The 17335-nt window shown below is 54.6% G+C and overlaps 7 protein-coding genes across 7 annotated transcripts; 3 read left to right on the forward strand and 4 right to left on the reverse strand.

Annotated features, from left to right (window-relative positions):
* Positions 1 to 289: 289 nt before the first annotated feature.
* Positions 290 to 1485, forward strand: SODALDRAFT_325344 (hypothetical protein; the record flags this gene model as incomplete). The annotated part of the gene is made up of 2 exons (XM_028609972.1): positions 290 to 1390; positions 1465 to 1485. The coding sequence occupies 2 exons, from the start codon at positions 290 to 292 to the stop codon at positions 1483 to 1485; spliced, it is 1122 nt and encodes a 373-aa protein (XP_028464557.1).
* Positions 1486 to 1753: 268 nt separating this feature from the next.
* On the reverse strand, positions 1754 to 3062 carry SODALDRAFT_334948 (ubiquitin-conjugating enzyme). Its single transcript, XM_028612344.1, has 2 exons — positions 2528 to 3062; positions 1754 to 2368 (listed from the first exon to the last, which is right to left on the reverse strand). The coding sequence occupies exons 1-2, from the start codon at positions 2745 to 2747 to the stop codon at positions 2043 to 2045; spliced, it is 546 nt and encodes a 181-aa protein (XP_028464558.1). The 5' UTR covers positions 2748 to 3062; the 3' UTR covers positions 1754 to 2042.
* On the reverse strand, positions 2800 to 8827 carry SODALDRAFT_361569 (hypothetical protein; the record flags this gene model as incomplete). The annotated part of the gene is made up of 11 exons (XM_028614385.1): positions 2800 to 2981; positions 3181 to 3258; positions 3319 to 3344; positions 4144 to 7217; positions 7328 to 7432; positions 7561 to 7620; positions 7726 to 7793; positions 8016 to 8097; positions 8219 to 8269; positions 8334 to 8360; positions 8783 to 8827. 11 exons carry the CDS (start codon positions 8825 to 8827, stop codon positions 2800 to 2802), a joined length of 3798 nt encoding a protein of 1265 aa, XP_028464559.1.
* Positions 8828 to 9020: 193 nt separating this feature from the next.
* Positions 9021 to 9890, reverse strand: SODALDRAFT_361570 (hypothetical protein; the record flags this gene model as incomplete). Its single annotated transcript, XM_028614386.1, has 5 exons — positions 9021 to 9032; positions 9287 to 9413; positions 9509 to 9618; positions 9691 to 9795; positions 9858 to 9890. 5 exons carry the CDS (start codon positions 9888 to 9890, stop codon positions 9021 to 9023), a joined length of 387 nt encoding a protein of 128 aa, XP_028464560.1.
* Positions 9891 to 11876: 1986 nt separating this feature from the next.
* SODALDRAFT_325347 (hypothetical protein) lies at positions 11877 to 12399 on the forward strand (the record flags this gene model as incomplete). The annotated part of the gene is made up of 3 exons (XM_028609973.1): positions 11877 to 11952; positions 12023 to 12168; positions 12259 to 12399. 3 exons carry the CDS (start codon positions 11877 to 11879, stop codon positions 12397 to 12399), a joined length of 363 nt encoding a protein of 120 aa, XP_028464561.1.
* Positions 12400 to 14032: 1633 nt separating this feature from the next.
* SODALDRAFT_334952 (hypothetical protein) lies at positions 14033 to 14619 on the reverse strand (the record flags this gene model as incomplete). Its single annotated transcript, XM_028612345.1, has 1 exon — positions 14033 to 14619. A coding segment is annotated over one exon (347 nt), but the record flags the coding sequence as incomplete, so codon positions are not given.
* A 241-nt stretch (positions 14620 to 14860) lies between these two features.
* Positions 14861 to 16437, forward strand: SODALDRAFT_380250 (hypothetical protein). The gene is made up of 2 exons (XM_028615099.1): positions 14861 to 15460; positions 15559 to 16437. The coding sequence occupies exons 1-2, from the start codon at positions 15006 to 15008 to the stop codon at positions 16211 to 16213; spliced, it is 1110 nt and encodes a 369-aa protein (XP_028464563.1). The 5' UTR covers positions 14861 to 15005; the 3' UTR covers positions 16214 to 16437.
* The last annotated feature ends 898 nt before the right edge of the window (positions 16438 to 17335 follow it).

A 17335-nucleotide genomic window follows, 5' to 3' on the forward strand; every position in this document is an offset into this window, starting at 1 on the left:
CCTTTCTCTTTTTCCGTTCTTATTTCTTGTTCTTTCGCTAATATTGACGACGCGTCCTTGAATCCTCCATGCGGCTCCTCTCCTCGACCATCCCACGACTCTCAAGACCTCGAACGTCCAGTCTCGACTCCAATTCCTTTCTCTCCCTTCCGACTTTCGACTTTCGACGTTCATCTCCGTTCCACCACTAGCCCCGTCGATGCCGCGAAGCTGTACAATTCCCCTGTCGTCATCGACCCCCCCCTGAACAACCGCCCGCCCCTCCCCTTCCGCCCCTCCGCCGCCCCTCATGGCTCGCCGCATGGGGTCCGTCCGCCTCAAGAGGGCCAACCCCATAACCGTCGCAGTGGGCGCCCTCCTCTGCATCTTCATCGTCCTCTTCCTGTTCTACCCCTCCGGGTCCTCCCATGCCACCACCTCACAACGGGCCGGCGCCGCCGTCCACCCCCTCTCCCCTCCGACAGCGCCGTACCGAAGAATTCCCGGCCTCTCCGAGTCAAGACCGCCGCCGGTCATCCGCTACAACATGAACAACATCACCGCCACCGCCGACCCGGAGGGCAACCGCGAGAACATCCTCCTCCTGACCCCGATGGCGCGTTTCTACCCCGAATACTGGGCCAACCTCCTCCGGCTGACGTACCCGCACGAGCTCATCACGCTGGGCTTCATCCTCCCCAAGACCAAAGAGGGCAACGAGGCCACGGCGGCGCTGCAGAAGCAGATCGCCAAGACCCAGCGGCACGGGCCCGCGCGGGACCGGTTCCGCAGCATCGTCATTCTGCGGCAGGACGACGAGCCGGCGCTGGCCTCGCAGGACGAGGGCGAGCGGCACAAGCTGGCGAACCAGAAGGCGCGGCGCGCCGTCATGGCCAGGGCGCGCAACGCGCTCCTGTTCACCACGCTGGGCCCGGACGCGAGCTGGGTGCTCTGGCTGGACGCCGACATCGTCGAGACGCCGCCCTCGCTGATACAGGACCTGGCGGGGCACGACCGCGCCGTGCTCGCGCCGAACTGCTTCCAGCGGTACTACGACGAGGAGACGCGCCGGGCCGAGGAGCGGCCGTACGACTTTAATAATTGGCAGGATAGCGAAGTGGCGCAGAAGCTCGCGGGGGCGATGGGGCGGGATGATATCTTGTTGGAAGGGTACAGGGAGATGCCGACGTACCGCGCGCTCATGGCGTACATGGCGCAGGAGGGCAAGGATGAGAAGTTCGAGGTGCCGCTGGATGGGGTGGGCGGGACGGCGTTGCTTGTCAAGGCGGATGTGCATCGCGATGGTGCCATGTTCCCGCCTTTTGCTTTCTATAACCTCATTGAGACGGAGGGGTTTGCCAAGATGGCCAAGAGGTTGGGGTGGCAGCCGTACGGCTTGCCGAATTACAAGGTGAGAGGTCGCATCCCACTTCTACATTCCTTTCTTTTCTATCCTCACCGTGTACTAACTGTCTTTCTTCCCAGGTTTACCATTACAACGAGTAGACCCAATTGACCCTGTTCCGTCACGAGCAGGACAGGGAAATATAGTCACCAGCAACCGAAACCGACTCTGCTGCTAGCCGATAGCAGAGCAGACATCATTGCCTTGATGGGCACGGACCGAAGGACGGAGAGAACAGGACAACAGGACGTCTTGTCTGTCCTTGTCCATACAAGCCGCCGACCATGAGCGAGGTGGTCGTTGTATAAAGTACATCCCAGCATATCACCATTTCAACACGCAAAAAGGGGTCGGGATTCGGAGTCTCACGGTATTATTGATTTATATTTACTACCTTTATGTATCCAGGCACTCTCCAAACGAGAAGATGCCCTCTGTTTTGTTCTTCATTTCCTTTTCAACCGAGTCACGAGTCAATAGATCACTGAAGGAACTATTACCGTAACTATGAACCACAACGATGTGATGTCTTTCCTCTTCCATCGCTTTATAGACACATGCTTTGCTTGGACCTTTATCCTCAAACATATATATACAACAGCATGCATGTCTCACTATAACCTTCACCTTCTATTCTGCCAACACATGCTCACTCCCCTCACTCCCCCTCATACCTCCCCCCCTCCTCATGGCACCAAAACTCCACCAGCCCGCGCGCCCCCCGGACATCCCCCGCGCGGAGCAGCGCCGCCACGTCGACGTTGAACGGCGAGTCCACGGCCGGGTACGACAGCAGCGAGCGCACGGCGCGCACGCACTCGAGCACGCTGTAGGCCGGGGTCCAGGCCTCCTTGAGCAGGTCGAGGCAGATCTCGCCTGAGTCGAAGGCGACGTTGGGGTGTATGATGGGGGTGGCGAAGCGGATGCGCGGCGGGTGGAGGGGGTAGGTTGGTGGGATTTCGATGGTGAGGAGCCAGCGGCCTTCTGTGTTTGTGTCCCTCGTTAGTCTTGCGAGATGATGGGTGGTGTGGGGGAAGAAACAAGCGAGAGGAAGAAAGGAAAAGGAAAAGGAAAAGGAAAGAAGGGAAGAAACAAGCGAGAGGAAGAAAGGAAAGGAAAGAAGGGAAGAAGAAGGAGACCAACCGTCGTATCCGCATCCCACCCCCCGTCCATTCACCACCGCCTCCCACCGCAGGAGATCCTCATCCCCCACGGGACCTAACCTCTCGATCCCCTTCTCCGATGCCTGCTCCCCGCGCCATACGTCCAGTTCTTTCAATAGCCGGCGCGTCGGGCTGCGGTTGTTTGCCGGCGCCGCCCCTCCCTTTTCCTTCTCGGGGAGTTCTTGTATTCTCCACGACATGGGGAATCTGAACGGAAGCTTAAGGTATGGATGTAGGTTTCTGTCAGCCCTATCAATATTGATCGGGTCTTTCGTTGGTCGAGTCGCTTTTCGTCGTCTCCGAGTCTGGGGAGTCTGCGCGCAACGGAGGGGAAGTTGACCGGGGGGTAGGAGAGTGGGAGCCGGACTGCTGAATGGCAAATGGGTTGCTGTTGGCGGTAATCCAATTGGAGTGAGAGGAGGAGCAATTGGCAACTACCTTACCCATACGTGTGGAATGGAAGTATAGTATGGAGTATACCTTGGGCGGCCAAGTTCACGAGTGAAGCAAAAAAGATGTTTGAGGTACGAAGTAATAATGGAAGCTCTGTCCGGGAGACTGAGGTAAGGTAAGGTAGAGGTACCTTAGGTACCTTAGGCAGCGGGACACGGGACGCAGGTACTTGCTTCGTACAGGCTCCGTACAGATACAAGTACCGGTCATCGGCCCAAACTGAACCGAGGCTGCTCGGCTCACCCAGGCGCTCTAACACTGCGCGCTGTAAATCAGGTAATTACCTAAGCCAAGGCAGTGGACTCTTTGGCCTCCCACCTCCCGTCACCGGCGACCCCCTTTCACTTTAGCCCCGTTTCACTTTAGCAGGCTCAACGACACAATCATAGAAGCAAGACAACCAATATCCCCATATGTTCATTACGCATTTGTCTCCCGTTAAACAGCACATCTCTCTCGTCTGCCTGTCTTAAATCAACCTAACAAGACAAAAACATTTCCTCCTCTAGTTTGTCTCCATCGGCCCTGCGGCCTGTGGGAGGGGGGAAATCTCATCCCCATTCCTACTCCACCCCAGCGCGTCAGTCAATATGTTCTGAGAAAAAAGAACAGCTTGCAAAAAACAAGCCATGAGATAAAGATGCCCCCCAGCTCTGCCTTGGGACTGATTTCCATCTCCTGCTACAGAGGGAAAAAAGAAATCCCGAAGGAAGAAGAATAAACTAGAAGGCTCATGCCATGACTGCCCCCTCATGCTGTCATGTGTAACGCCGGCCATACTCCCACAAATTCTGTTGAAATAGCAAAAGAAAACACAACGAAGCCTCCTAAAACCAAGAGTAGAGAGGCAAGGAAAAAAAGTTAAAGAAATGAGACGGAAAAAGGTATTTGCGTTTCTTCCGCCTCGTGGTCCGCTCATGATGGTGACATGCATAAGGTAATCCCAGAGAGGAGAGTTCCGTATCGTATCTCCCGCCATCGAAAAGGGGGCATGCTCTGTCGAATCATCGGGGGGGAAAGAAGTCCGTCGGCCGCATGAAGCGTGGCAAAAAAGAAGGAAAAAAACCTGTACAGTGAATTCCATGTACATTCGTCATCATATCCATTCGATCAGCGTTGGAACCGTCGCTGTCTCTCGTTCACGTCTTGGTCGAATCCCTCGACTCCGGCTTGGGCTTCCAAAACTGCATCAGCCGACTCAGCCGCTTCGCCTTGCTCGCCTTCTGCTTCTTCTCCGCGTCGCTCTCGTACTGCACTTCCGTCGACAGCTTGCTCCGCTCGCCGTGCGAGCTGCTGATCAGCCGGCTCAGGCTGGCCAGGCTGGACCGCCGACGCCCGAACGCCACCGACGACACCGACGACGGGCGCTGGTCCGGCCGGAACGGCAGCTGCGCGCGCGGCTGGGGGCCCGGGATCCACGTCGTGCTGCTGTGCCGCGTCATGGTCGACCGGCTCGACGTCAGCGACGGCGGCACGTCCATCGACAGCCGCACTTCCGGCCCGGGCTCGCCGAGCAGGAGCGACTGCAGCGTGTTCTCGTCGTTGTTGACCGACGACGGCGCCGTCGAGATGCGCTGCGCGTCGTACGAGATCGGGGACCGGGGCGACGGGAACGACGAGGCGTGGCTCATCGCGTAAGGGCTGACGGGGACGTTGTTGCACGTCGGCAGCTGGAGCGGGCTGACGTCGTCCGTCGCCATCGTTGTAGTATCGCCGCCGGCCATGATGCGTCGGGGTGACGGCGCCGCCGAACTGGTTGAATCGGACCGAGTCTGCTTCTCGAACTGACCTGGTGCGGGAACGGGAACGGGAACGGGAGGTATGGCGGTGGACGCCTCTTCGACAATGACCTGCTCGTGCAACGACGCCGCCGATCGCTCCGACTTCATGCTGGCCGTCGGTCGTCGCCGCTCCACCGTGCCCGCCTCCTGCAGCGTCGAGCCATCGAGATCAAATGCTTTAGGTTTAGCCGCCTTGGTCGCCGGAGGCGTTTCGTCCTCGTCGCTGCCGGTGTCTGTCATGTCAGTCTGGTCCTCGCCTTCCTCGTCCTCTTCAAACACGTCGGCCATTGTCGAGCTACTGCCGAACCGACTGATGCCGAACCGCGCGGCCTCGAAGGGGACCATCTCTGGCGCGCTCTCGGCTCGTCGATGATAATGCATACCCGGTCCCGAGAAGCCCCTCATGCCCTGTGCACTATGCAACTGACGCTTTGTTGTCGGACCAGCCGCCTTTTGCGCTGCTTCCCATTCCGGATTGTGCGGTAGCGGCGTGTTGAAGGGACCAAGCGCAGCATCGAGGTCGATCATCGGGAACGACGAGTCATCGTCGAATCCCATGCGTCGAGGCCTCCGCCGCTGCCCATCGTCGGTTGAATCGGACGAGTCCGTCACCGTCACCGTCACCACCGGGGCCACGACTGACAGGGCCACCGCCTCCGCCTCCGCTGGCGCCTCTGAAGCGGCGCAGTCGGGAGATGGCACCTCGTCATTCGGTGTAACATCGTGATGCGTCATAGAGGCGCTCGGTGGTTTCTTGCCGCGAGGCTTTGACTTGCTCTTTAGTATGGAACCGGCCCACGACTTCACCTTCTTCTTATTCTTCTTCTTCTTCTTGATCGCTCCTTTGCCAGATGCCTGCTGGGTAGATGGTTCGACATCTGCAGGCTCATGACCGGGCTCGGCGGCTGAGTCGCAAGTAGGATCGGACGATACCGACGCGGAATCACCAAGTTTCGGGGACAAATCGTAAGAAGCTGCCCGGGGAGACTGTTTCCCTCCGACTGGTGCCAGTGAGGCTGCGAAAGGGTCGAGTCCGAAGAAAGACCACCTTTTGGGTGTCTTGGTCGGGCTTGGGTTGGAAGGGATCTTGGCCGTCGGGTCCGGCAACGAGGTCAGGGACGGGATCGAATTTCGTCGATGAAGAGACGGTCCACTGTGGCTGACGGACTGGATGCTCTGGGAACGCTCCAAAACCGCGCCGGCCGTGCTAGGCCGCGACCCGACCGTCTGCCGCGTGGGGGTCCGCTCCAACGGGACGGCCTCTGCGGATGGGTTCTCGGGAATCGTCATGTCGAGCTCGGAGATGATTGACGATAGACTTCCCGAAACGGAATGTCCTCCTGGGCGGGCGGTTGCCGTGCTCGATCCGTCGCTTGATACCAAGGAAAGGGGTCTGGGAATAAACTCCAGCTCGTCGGAGAACCCCACCCGAGCACGAGGCGCAGGCCTAACTCGAGGTGTAGTTTGGATGTCAGCTGAGTCTTCGCTTTCCTCGGAGGTAGGCTGTTTGTTGTCATCCGGCTTTTCCTGCTCCAGGTCGGGAGTCCTCGGCATGGAAAACTGTTCCGAAGCGCTGGTGCGGGGGTCTTCAAATTTATGACCGAAGCCGGCAGGACTGGCAGGGGCGCTGCTGCCACGGAACGAACCAGGGCGCTGCGGCGGCTGAAGAATGAGGGTCAGATCGTGGCTCGAGATGGCTGCAGATCGTCGATGGTTGTGTCCTCTTCGCCGGCCGCCGGGGGATGGAGACGGAGCACCGACGGAAGGTGGTTGGAAGGCGGGCGATGCGAACCCGCTCTCCGACTTGGTCGGGCTCGTGCTCATCACCGTGATAGATTCGCCGGTCCGAACGTTCCCCCCGACAAACTCGCTCCCTCCTCTTCTGTGGCCGTGACCGCCGGTCAAAGAGGCCGACGGGCCATGTCGGGGTGAGCGGGGTGACAATGGAGGGCTCAGAAAAGCAGGTGTTGAATCGGGAGGGAGAGACGCGCCCGGGTTGAAGTTGAAGCTGGGCAAGGAGGGGCGCCCAGCTGGCCGGGTAGGCACAGGCACAGGCACGCTGCTGCCCTCTTCGGTGTCGACCTTGTCGACCTTGGTGGCAGTGGAGAGGCCAGACATCTCAACGACCGATCTTGGCCGTCGTGCCGTGGACCTGGCTGGTGCTTGTGTAGGGACGGAAGGCTCGCGCGCTGGGAACACGAAAGGCGGATTCGGAGGCGGCACAGTCCGAGGAGAGGGCTGGGGCGCATTGGACGACATGTCGAGGTGATTCGGGTGGGTTCCAGCGTCCATGGAGAGCACGCTCGGTACATGGCGACCAGACGACGGACCTTCGAAGGAGCTCATGCCTGTAGTATCCATGACTCTCTCTGGTCCAATGGTGGCCATCTTCATCCAGCCGCTCGGCGGCACCGGGGTCGATGAGCGCCGTGTCGGCTTATGGGGACATTAGTGAGGGCGACAGGGGAAGAGACGCAATCTCGGGTCGAGATTTCGTTTCGTTTCGTTTTATGTATTTCTTTTTTGTTTTCCGAGTCGTCGTTCACCGAGGCGAAGGATGATGAGATGTTATGCAATCCCGGAGAAAATCCCCGGTAAAGCGCAGATAGAGACGATCGAATACAGAGGGCGATTTCGTTCTCGAGCGAGCACTAATGAAAATGGCGACCCAAGTCAGTATTATGATTTGTGTCAAATCTTGACACGACCGGCAAAAGACAGAGAACGGAGTGACCTAGAAGTCATAAAGGTGTTGGCATGAAGCCAGGATATCACGTACAACTCTGAAGAGCGAAAAGAAGCTGCCGCCGTCGTGTGTCTGTGTCGTCGAACGAGATTCCTAAAGCATGAACAAGACAAAAATGCTGAATGCCCCAATTTGTGGCCCTAAGCAGGTTACCAAACAGAGGCTGAAAAAGATTCGCTCTTTACAAAAGGAGTGGACGGTCCGGAAACACAAAATCTGACGATTTTGCCGGACCCCGAAATCAACGTAGGTTGCTTCGGTTGGGACTTATTGAAGTGAGGGTTGGGAGGATGAGGTTGTGGAGGAGGGTGAGAGAGTACGGAGGAAGAAGAGAGAGGGGGGGAAATCAGGATGCTACGGATACGGAAGGGCGGAAACGTGAATCGATGGAGACTGTACGAAAGTAAGGTACGAAGTGCGAAGTACATAGGGTACATAGGCAGGTACCTCAGATAGGCGAAACAGCAGACAAGGCAAGAAACCTTAACAATCAGGAACGCCGAGGAACAACTTGTGGGGGTGACCCATATCAAATTGGGGGGAAACGCCGTCCATCGGTCGTGGTGGATACTTGCCAAGTCCAACCCCGGCAGCAGACCGGAGTGTAAGGTACGGGATACAATGTGCGTAAGGGCTTAAGTGTGAAGTACATGTACAGATTACCCGCACTCTGTCCTTTTGGTATCAGTACCTGCATTGCACTATCTTCCAGGACAATGTGATGCCTCGAATGCTCACCTTCCTGACTTGGGCCCAAGAACAGACTACGGTACGCTACGAGGACTGAGAAAGCAGCTGCTGCGCACCGTTCGGATGCCTACTGTGGCCTTGAACTGAGTGGCAAGTCAACTGGCCAAACCGCTTCTAGCGCCTCTGCACGCTAAACTGCAAGGGAGCGAAAGGAGATAAGATCAGGGGGTTAGGGGGTCAGGGGGTCAGATGGAAGCAGGGGTTCAACCCAAGATGAGTGCCCACACTAAGGCAGGTACTTCGGTCCCAGGTCATCTCGCAGCCACGGAGCACGTACCTTAGCAACTCGGTTCACTCTCGAGCAACCCTGTCGAATATCGGCGTCCTCGACTTTTACTGGTCAGACTTCTCTCAGACTCGTCTCCTTACATCAAATGCAGGCTTCTGGATGCAGTGGAATTACGGATACGTGGTTCTTTTGTTTCTATTCTTTCTTTTTCTTTCTCTTCCATTTCCCCAGGCAACAAGTTCCAGATTTAAATTTACAGTACGGAGTACAACGTACGCAATTGATGGTGTGGGGGATGAGTTCGTAAGTATGACCGTTCATGGGGGTTCACGGAGCATCGCTGGATACTCGGCAAGAGAAATTAAACGCCAAGTTCGGCGCAAAACGCGAGTAGAATTAATCGCTTCTTCGCATATCCGTACTCTCTGATGTGCACCACTACTTTCACTTGCTATTAATTGCCTTGACACATATGGAGTTCAACTGCCCTCGTTTCTTAGTAGTGAGAACCATCCTAGGCGCTCGACTGCAGATGCATGCATGCATGTGTGTGTTCTAATTATGTATGTATGGCGTCCATACCGGGCAAGACTTCCGTGCAGCCTAGGGTTGCCTCCCTTGGTTAGGTCCGAGATTTGTACGTACAGGTGTACATACAATATGACTTATAACGTACGACCAATTCAAGCCCCCCCAACACCCCATGCCCGGATTACATACCTATATAAGGTACTTTTTGTTGCTCCGTACGGAGTAACACTCGCCCTGCCAAGGGGGCACTGAGATTGCCTGCATAAGAACTTCATCTCCCCGCGATTCCTGTTCGCCCTGCCAACTTGACGGGTTTCCGTGATTCAAAAAAATCTCGGAGAACGGGTCATACGGGTTCTTGCCCAGGGGAACTGAACTTGTCATTCAAGTACCGGACCGAAGGTTGCGCACCACTCCTGTTCGTCCTGTACGAACTATCCGTACTCCGTATCTGAACCCCCAAAAGGTTACATGCGATGTGGGGGGAGCGACCTTGACTCTGTGACCATCGGCCTCTCACTGGACGACAAACCTCGGAACACGGAATAGCGCAAACCGTCCGTTGGGGGGAATACCGTATGCTATGTACATTGTAGGTTTCTGTTCACGGTGTGCCTCGCGGGCGTCAGCACTACTCCGTACACTACACCGACTGCAGAGTGGCGATCCTTTTCGGTACGGTCAGCAAATGTCCAGCGCGGAAAGGCGCCCGCAGACAACGCAGACAACCCGCCAATGTTCAATGCGAGGGGACCAGACTAGGAATGGCTTTCTTTTTTCGGCTGCCTGGAGTTGGGAGTTGCGAGAGAGGGAAGCGCACAGACCGCCACATATCCCGTTTTGTCCAAGTCATATTGGACCGGATAAACTAGTTGGCTAATAAACGCCCTTCACTTAACGCAGGGAATGAATGAGCCGTTGGTATGAATGAGCCGTTTGGCGTGGCGAACGAGTGGGCGGTATAGTTGTAGGAAGTATTAATTACGGGTGCCGAGTAATAATTACTCCGTCCCATTATCGGTATGTTTGCATCTCTTAATTAATACTTCGTAGAATACCTAGGTAAGTGTTCGTACGCGGAATATGTGCAGCCGGATGGTCGTGGGTTTATGTTACATTACTGTGTCGGTTGCACTGTCGATCCCATCTTGGGTGAGCGGCAACCAAGTGACCTTCCTTGCTCATCTTGCATCTCAACAGCCGGCTCCTGGAGTTGCCGTGTGCCGGCCCAAAACACCAAACCGTCTCAGCCAAACCACCAGTACCCTTACGTTCGTTGTACGGGCTAAACAGACATAACTGCAGCCAGAAACCCCCACTGTAGGTTAACAAGAGACCTCGAATGCTTACGTCTTTGACAACATATGTCATCGTGGCTCAGCCGCTCATACAACGTAAACATTGAACCGTGCACCCAGCTGAAACCGAACAACAGGTTGGGGGGGGGTCTGGAATCCTGGAATCCTCCTCGTGTTTCTTGGGGTCCTCTGTTTCTCGATCGTGGATCGTGTCGTGGCATGACAAAGGAGGACAGCCCCAGAACAGAACGTGGAGATCTCCATCTGCCAACGCACCCTGAGAAATCATTTAGTGCATATCGATTTTTGGCTCATGCAGCGAATCATGTTGCGTAAACACGTTGGAGGCCCAGAGTTCGCAATTTCGCCTGTGCCGTGGAGGTTCACGCTGGCTCCAAATATTGACTACGAAGTACATAGATCCACCACCCACTTTACTAAAAAGTAATCAAAGTTGCCCCTTATCGCTCATCCCGTGTCTGTCATCCCAGGGCTGAACCCCCAGGGTCCCAGGGGTTGCAAAGCCGTATCGTGAAAGGTGAAAGAGAATGAAATGTCATGAACGTCATCCTTTCCGAGTCCCATTGAACCATTGAAGACGATGGCTTGGCTATTTGTCTCTCATGGCGGGGATGACCCTGCCTGCGGGAACTGTGAAAAAGAAATTCTGCTCGAGACAAGATGCCGGGTCTCCGAATCGGCGCCGGTAGCTCGGGAGGCCGCTTAATCTCGATGTTTAGTGCACGCGCCGTCGGGTCACAAAGAAAGAAAGAAGAAGGAAAAAAAAAAAAGACATTGGTGCACTAGCAGCCGCATAGCTCGGCGCAATCGTCGTGAGAAATGAAGATGACTGAGAATACCTATCAGGAGGGAAACCCGAAAGGAGACATAATCAGCCTAAGGAGATGCATAGTTGGGAAATTGAGTCGGAGATCACGATGAGAAATACAGTGGTAAAGTAAAGTACGTGACCGGGGTATCCTTCGAAGACAATCTCTAATTAGGTACTTCGTCCTTCGAATTACGAAGTACGGATACTATTTACAACGTACTGTTTAACGTGGTCCTGTGTTTCATCGAGTCTCTCGACGAGAAACAAACGACAAACGAGTGAGATAAAGCAACTGACAAACCAAACCAAACCATTGCCGTGAAACCCTGGTATTGAATCAAATTGTTACACCATCGGCATTAATTAATTGAAATGAAGGGTCTGCGGGGAAAAGGGAAGTTAGGAATGAAGGGACCTCTCTAAAGTGAGGATCACGAATTCCATAGGTCAGCCACATGTCAAAGTGGATCCCACCGCCACATCTCACGTCTGGAAGTCTGGCCAACCACCAACCAAGTCAGTTTTCCATCCATGATACTGCTGATTCAGCCTCGCCCGCCTTCTGGATTAGAAGAAGAAAAAATCGGACAAGGCACGGATAGCAAAGCTCGAACATCGAAGTTGTTGTCCACATCCCATACCGACGCAGGGCACCAGGGAACTCGCGGAACAAGTCTAGCTACCATATTTAAAAGTCCGACTTTTCGCCATGTCCGTAACGGAAGAAGCGACACCTAGCCAAGCGCCCGCGGCGACAAAAACGCCGTTGGGGATGCGAAAGAATGGTACCATGCCAACCCCAGCAAAGCCCGTCCGCCCCTCTCGCAGAACAAACCTCTCTGACGCGCTCTCCAGGCAAGCAATGGCATGAGCCCAAAAAGGCGTTCCGGCCAAAGGCGGGGCTGACCTCCTACGAGCAACGGGCAAAGGAAAGGGAAGCTATGGCCGCCGCGAAGGCGAAGGAGAAGCAGATGAAGGACGAGAAGGAGGCTTTGCGCCAGGTACGTTTGCTGGGAAACTGCGCTCTACTGTCTGGCCCAGTAAGACTGACTTTTTTTTTCTTTTTTTTTTCTTTTCTTGTTTCTGTTCAGCAACGAACCCAAGCTCTCCGAGAGAAAAGAGCCAAGAAGGAGGAGAAGGAGAGATACGAGAAGATGGCGGAGAAGATGCACCGCAAGAGGGTTGAGAGGTTGAAGCGCAAGGAGAAGCGCAACAAGTTGCTCAATTCGTGATGCACGAATTTTTCTTGGAGCATGCGTAACGAGTTACTCTTATCACGACGACTTTTCCAGATTTACCGAGCGCTGCTTCGTTTGTCCCACGATCCCGCATCGAAGTCACGGTACCGGTGACACGCCCCAGGCACGGCACGTACGCACGAAGCTACATGGGCTACGGTTGGCGAGGGGATGTCCTCGCTGGTCAGTGGGAGGGGACAAAGGGGTGGGAGGCGCTTGGTTCTTTCATGGAGGGGTGCTTTCCCTCGACGACGTCCGCATCGGAGCGGGCGCGACATGGGGCTGGAGTTCTGGGCAGGACTCAATACAGAGCACGCCGCCAATAAGGCCACTTGGCCTGTTAGAGTGGGCTATGAGCTCTATGTTCCCAGGATGAGTCGCAACATATGATATGCCAACATCACATCCAGCATCCCATATGTCTACCATCAACTCACGACCTAGTGCCAGTCGGGGGAGATGGCGAAAGTCTGTCGTCGTGTTCGTACAAATGATATGAAGCCCAAAGTGCCGGTATGGCATGGAGTCTCATTATGAGCTTTTTTGCGTTCCCCTCTAATCCTGAACTGGGAGTCCCATGTGGTATCAATGGAGCTTTCAGCTTGCGCGAGACACAGTTCGCCAGTAGACACTCATCCCAGACAATTCAGTCATGGTAGTCGGACGTCGAGCATTCGGTCTGACCGCTTTAGGACCCACGCTGAGTGAGCCACCACGTCGCCAGTGTCAGGATCGTCACATGGACATACACAGACCAGGGGAGTTGATGCTGCGTCTGAAGAAAACTTGGACGCCAGAAGAAGACGGAGTTAGTTGAATGGAATGACGGGGATGCAGAGCAACTGATAGGACTTATAGACGCCCACGACCAGGGGCTAGATCTGGATATTGATCGTATAAGCTGATGGCTCTACGGTACGGGCTACATGGCTATCATGGGAATGTCTCTTATTAGTTACCTTAGTAAGGCTTACGAAGAGCTAAGAATATTATGAAGGACAGCGTCTTATAGTAGACCTAGGCGGGCAATAGTCTATTACGGATAGAGGGCGAAAGGAGGGTCACGACTTGGAAGATCTCCGGAGAAGAATAAGGGGACCACTATCACCTATAACCTACCTAGGTAAGTTTAACCTACCGTCCACCTGTCAACATTTCATTCCTTGATTTGGGATCTATCTTCTCACTCTTCGTTGTCTACCGTTTTGACCTTTGGTATACATATACACACATTTAGCCAAAACGAGCTTGACACACTTGTAGGTGTATCCCAGGGTCGACTTGCTGTCTGCCATCCACTGTCTACCACTTATTCCCAATCAATCTTCTCACTAGCTAACCTTCTCCTTCTTGATAATCTTACACTCATGTCGTCGAGGGGACGCCTTTTCTTCCTCGCCCCCGCCCAACTCATGAGGGTCTACGAGACTCATCTCACCCGTGCATAGTGTATTGGGTAGCAGGTTCTCCAATAGACAGGAAATCGTTGTTCTGACCTTCATACCATTGGTTGTCAGATGCTCTATTAACGGCGACTATGACATATACTCCCGCCTTTTCACTCCGGCAACGATTCTAGCTATCCTTAAGCTTCTCCAATGCACCCTCAAGTTCCCTAGCGCTAGCCCTCGAAGCTCGTTCAAAGCTCTCTAGAAAGAATTAGAACTTTATACAAGAATAATGATACACGGCAAAGACCTACCATCAGGAGTTCCATCAAGTGTTATAGCATGCCAATTACCTGAAATCCAGAGCGTGGCCGGACTCATGTCGCTATGAGTCTGGCGGGGAAGGTCTTGAGGAAGATCGACTCGAGGGAACGGCACAGTCTCTGTAATGCGTTAAGAAAGAGCTATATAATCCTATGCTAGACGAGGGACGTATGTACTGTAAGTAAAGTGACGTGATTTGTGGTTAAAATCCAGTGGCAGTTTCTCCAGATCTTGTGTTACGCCTATTCTATTCTGTTGCATGGCTGAAGATTTAATAGCATTCCCGATTTCTGGATCAACGTATACATATGCTTCGTGAGGTTCTCCAACTTTGATGTCGGTTTCGTACGAAACGGGTAACCCTCTTGGATCGATAGTGGTGAATCGCGCCTTTGCTTGGTGGAAGGAGCGACACCAGGCACACAATGCGGTAACTACATACTTACACAGAGGTGTGGCCTCAAGAGGCGCGCAATGAACGCAATGGATTGCAGTCCCCATCGGGAAGATATCGCGTCTCTAAGAGCATGGTGGTTTGAAAGTGGATGGGGAGGAACAAGGCTTATATAATCGTTAGATGATCTGCACAAGTACTCCAAGTGGGTCGCAAAACTCCCGGACCACTTAAAGATGGCGTCGCGGTACGGATGGAGCCCGATGAATACGGGTATGGGTACGGGTACGTCACAGTCGTATGTATCGCCGGGGACAGCACTGGATTTTTGTTCGATTCAGGGGACCAACCTCCACATGAAATGGCTAACCAAAAGCATCCGACCTGCCGAAAGTTAACAAACGACGGCGGCACCCAACGCATCCACAACGCTTCTAGCTGACTCTTTTAGGGGCCCTTTTACGGAATATTTAGGGAGGGGGGCAACCGAAACCATGTACAGCTATGGCCTCGAACCGCCCACTTACCAAGTCACCTCCCATCGCGGGCAGCACGGGTCCACTCGTTCTCTGGCCTCCGAGTCGACGCCCTTGACCTTACGGCACCAGAGGCGTCGCTCGTTGCTGCGCCACCGTCACTCCCACCATCACCAGTCGACACATCACCGACGAGAGTGGCCGCATGATGATAGGGCACCGGCATCGTCGGGCGCGGCGGTACAGCCAGGAAGACACTCACTCGACGTGACGCGATCGGAGTTGGGATCCCGATACCTGAATTTCAGTCCGCACACGGGTGGAAGGAACAACAAGCCTTCGTTTGGAATCGGGAGCTCGAAGCGAAAGGGGAACGAGAGTACGCTTCTCAGCCCTCCCGGTCATATCGCCATGTCTCGCAACTCGGAGGAGGCACTACGGGTCGAGAAGGACAAGGCTGCCGCGCGGATTACGTAGGTGACATGTTCTCTTCCCTTTTCTTTTCTTTTGCTTTTTCATCTCTTCCGATCGAGCCATACTCTTACATCCGGGACTGACGCATGCCACACAGAGGCCTGGGCAAGTCCCTAGCCGACCTCAGCACGTTTTCCAACCACACGACGAGACGACTGGACGAGGCACACTACGCAGCACTCGAGAAGACGAGCGTGCTCCAAAGCACCATCACGGCGATGAAAGACCTGGCCATCCTATCCCGGGCCCTCCAGAACGACTTTGAGAAGGAGTCGGGCGAGATGGTGCACGAGGTGCAGGGCCAGCTGGAAGCACTCGGGGGGTTCGAGGAGCAGGAGAAGAGGATCTTGGAGCTCCAGGACCGGATCCAGGCCGGGCGGACCAAGATCCACGGGCTCAGCGAGCGGGTGGACGTGGTGCGGCGCAGGGTCGAGGGTTGGGAGAAGGCGGACCTGGAGTGGCGGCAGAGAACGCGCAAGAGGCTCCGGAACGTGTGGATCGTCATATCCGTCGTGGTTGCGGCGATCGTCTTGCTTCTTGTCGGGGCGAGATACGTACCTCCCGGGATGGAGATGCCGGGTTTGGGTGTGCAGGATGCGGCGCTGGGCGAGTACGTCGGCGAGGGGAACCAGTCACGCCTACTTGATCTTGATGGGATTGATGGGCATGTCGAAGAGAGACCTGGATTGCCATTGTGGAAGGAGAGGGGAGCAGAGGGTGAAGATAGACTGCGCTTCTTGGATGAACTATGAGGGTGATCCCATTTCCTGCAACGATCGGTGCGGGCGACGTCTTTCATGCCGAGGAGGGAATGTGGACGGATAGCTTAGGTACATAGCGCTGATACCCCCTTGTTTGAACTAAGGTACTGTGTTTATTTGCAGTGCTCGGGATCCGGCTTAGTGCAGGTCTTCGTGTAAGCGGGCAAGGAGCCTTCGCGATACTCTCTACGACATCCATGTTACTTGGGGTTCTTATAGCCCGGCTTCCCTCGCTGATCGAAGCTGTGAACGACGAAGGCCGACCCGGAAGGATGAGTGGATGAGTCGATTGCATGGGGACTGAAGAGAGGAATCACCCCCCCTGTGACAGGGTGACTGAAGGACAGAGACAGACTGAGCATGTCAGTGGCAATTTTCGTACTCTGCACAAGCACGGCGGCCCCCATGCGGACGGACGGCACCGGAAAGGCCCTGAGACTCTGCCAAGAACCGCCCCGGAGACGTGAGGGGCACGCCGCCGATGATATTTCGGTTTGGTATGTTGGGTATTTCTAATCCTTTCGGGTGACACCCCCCAACCTGCATTTGGCCCCCTCTAAGTGCTTGCGCGTCCCTTCTTGGCGCTAACGCTTATGGCGGCCTCTCGTTTCGTCCTACGAGAGACATGTACAAGTCATATTTTATTGATCTCTGTATTTATTTTATTTTTATGTCTTGCTTTCTTTTCATTAATCTATTGATTGAAACGTCAAAGCGAATTCCGATATGACGGGTCAGGAGCCCGCGAGACTAGAATTTGGCGACTGTCATGTATTTCTTTCGAGGCGAAGGTAGAGGTCAAATTCTGGCCAAGTTATTGGCTCTCTTCCCTAACGTCATGCCGAGCCCCATCGATCAGACCTTCTGTCCTTTTGTCCTTGGAAGTCTGGTCACGCGTCCCTCAAAATCGTGGCAAGAGAGAAGTCAAAAAATAATAATAATCGAAAAGCGGATAGTTGTGTCATTGCGTAAGGATGTTTGTAATGTAAGGTAGGTAGTGACTTGGTCGATGCTGTGCCACCGCCGTAGCAGACCAGAACAATCGTGTACGTGTACGTGTACGGACGGCATGGCATGTATTGCGAATACCTAACAGCAGGGACTATTTTCGTA

Source organism: Sodiomyces alkalinus, assembly GCF_003711515.1.
Source record: "Sodiomyces alkalinus F11 unplaced genomic scaffold SODALscaffold_8, whole genome shotgun sequence".
In the NCBI taxonomy this organism is placed as follows: domain Eukaryota; kingdom Fungi; phylum Ascomycota; class Sordariomycetes; order Glomerellales; family Plectosphaerellaceae; genus Sodiomyces; species Sodiomyces alkalinus.

Coding starts and splice junctions, on each gene's coding strand:
- SODALDRAFT_380250 (XM_028615099.1), top strand. CDS start 15,006: ATGTACAGCTATGGCCTCGAACCGCCCACTTACCAAGTCACCTCCCAT. Junction 15,461..15,558: donor AAGGCTGCCGCGCGGATTAC/GTAGGTGACATG, acceptor CATGCCACACAG/AGGCCTGGGCAAGTCCCTAG.
- SODALDRAFT_334948 (XM_028612344.1), bottom strand. CDS start 2,747: ATGTCGTGGAGAATACAAGAACTCCCCGAGAAGGAAAAGGGAGGGGCG. Junction 2,369..2,527: donor GGTGGGATGCGGATACGACG/GTTGGTCTCCTT, acceptor ACACAAACACAG/AAGGCCGCTGGCTCCTCACC.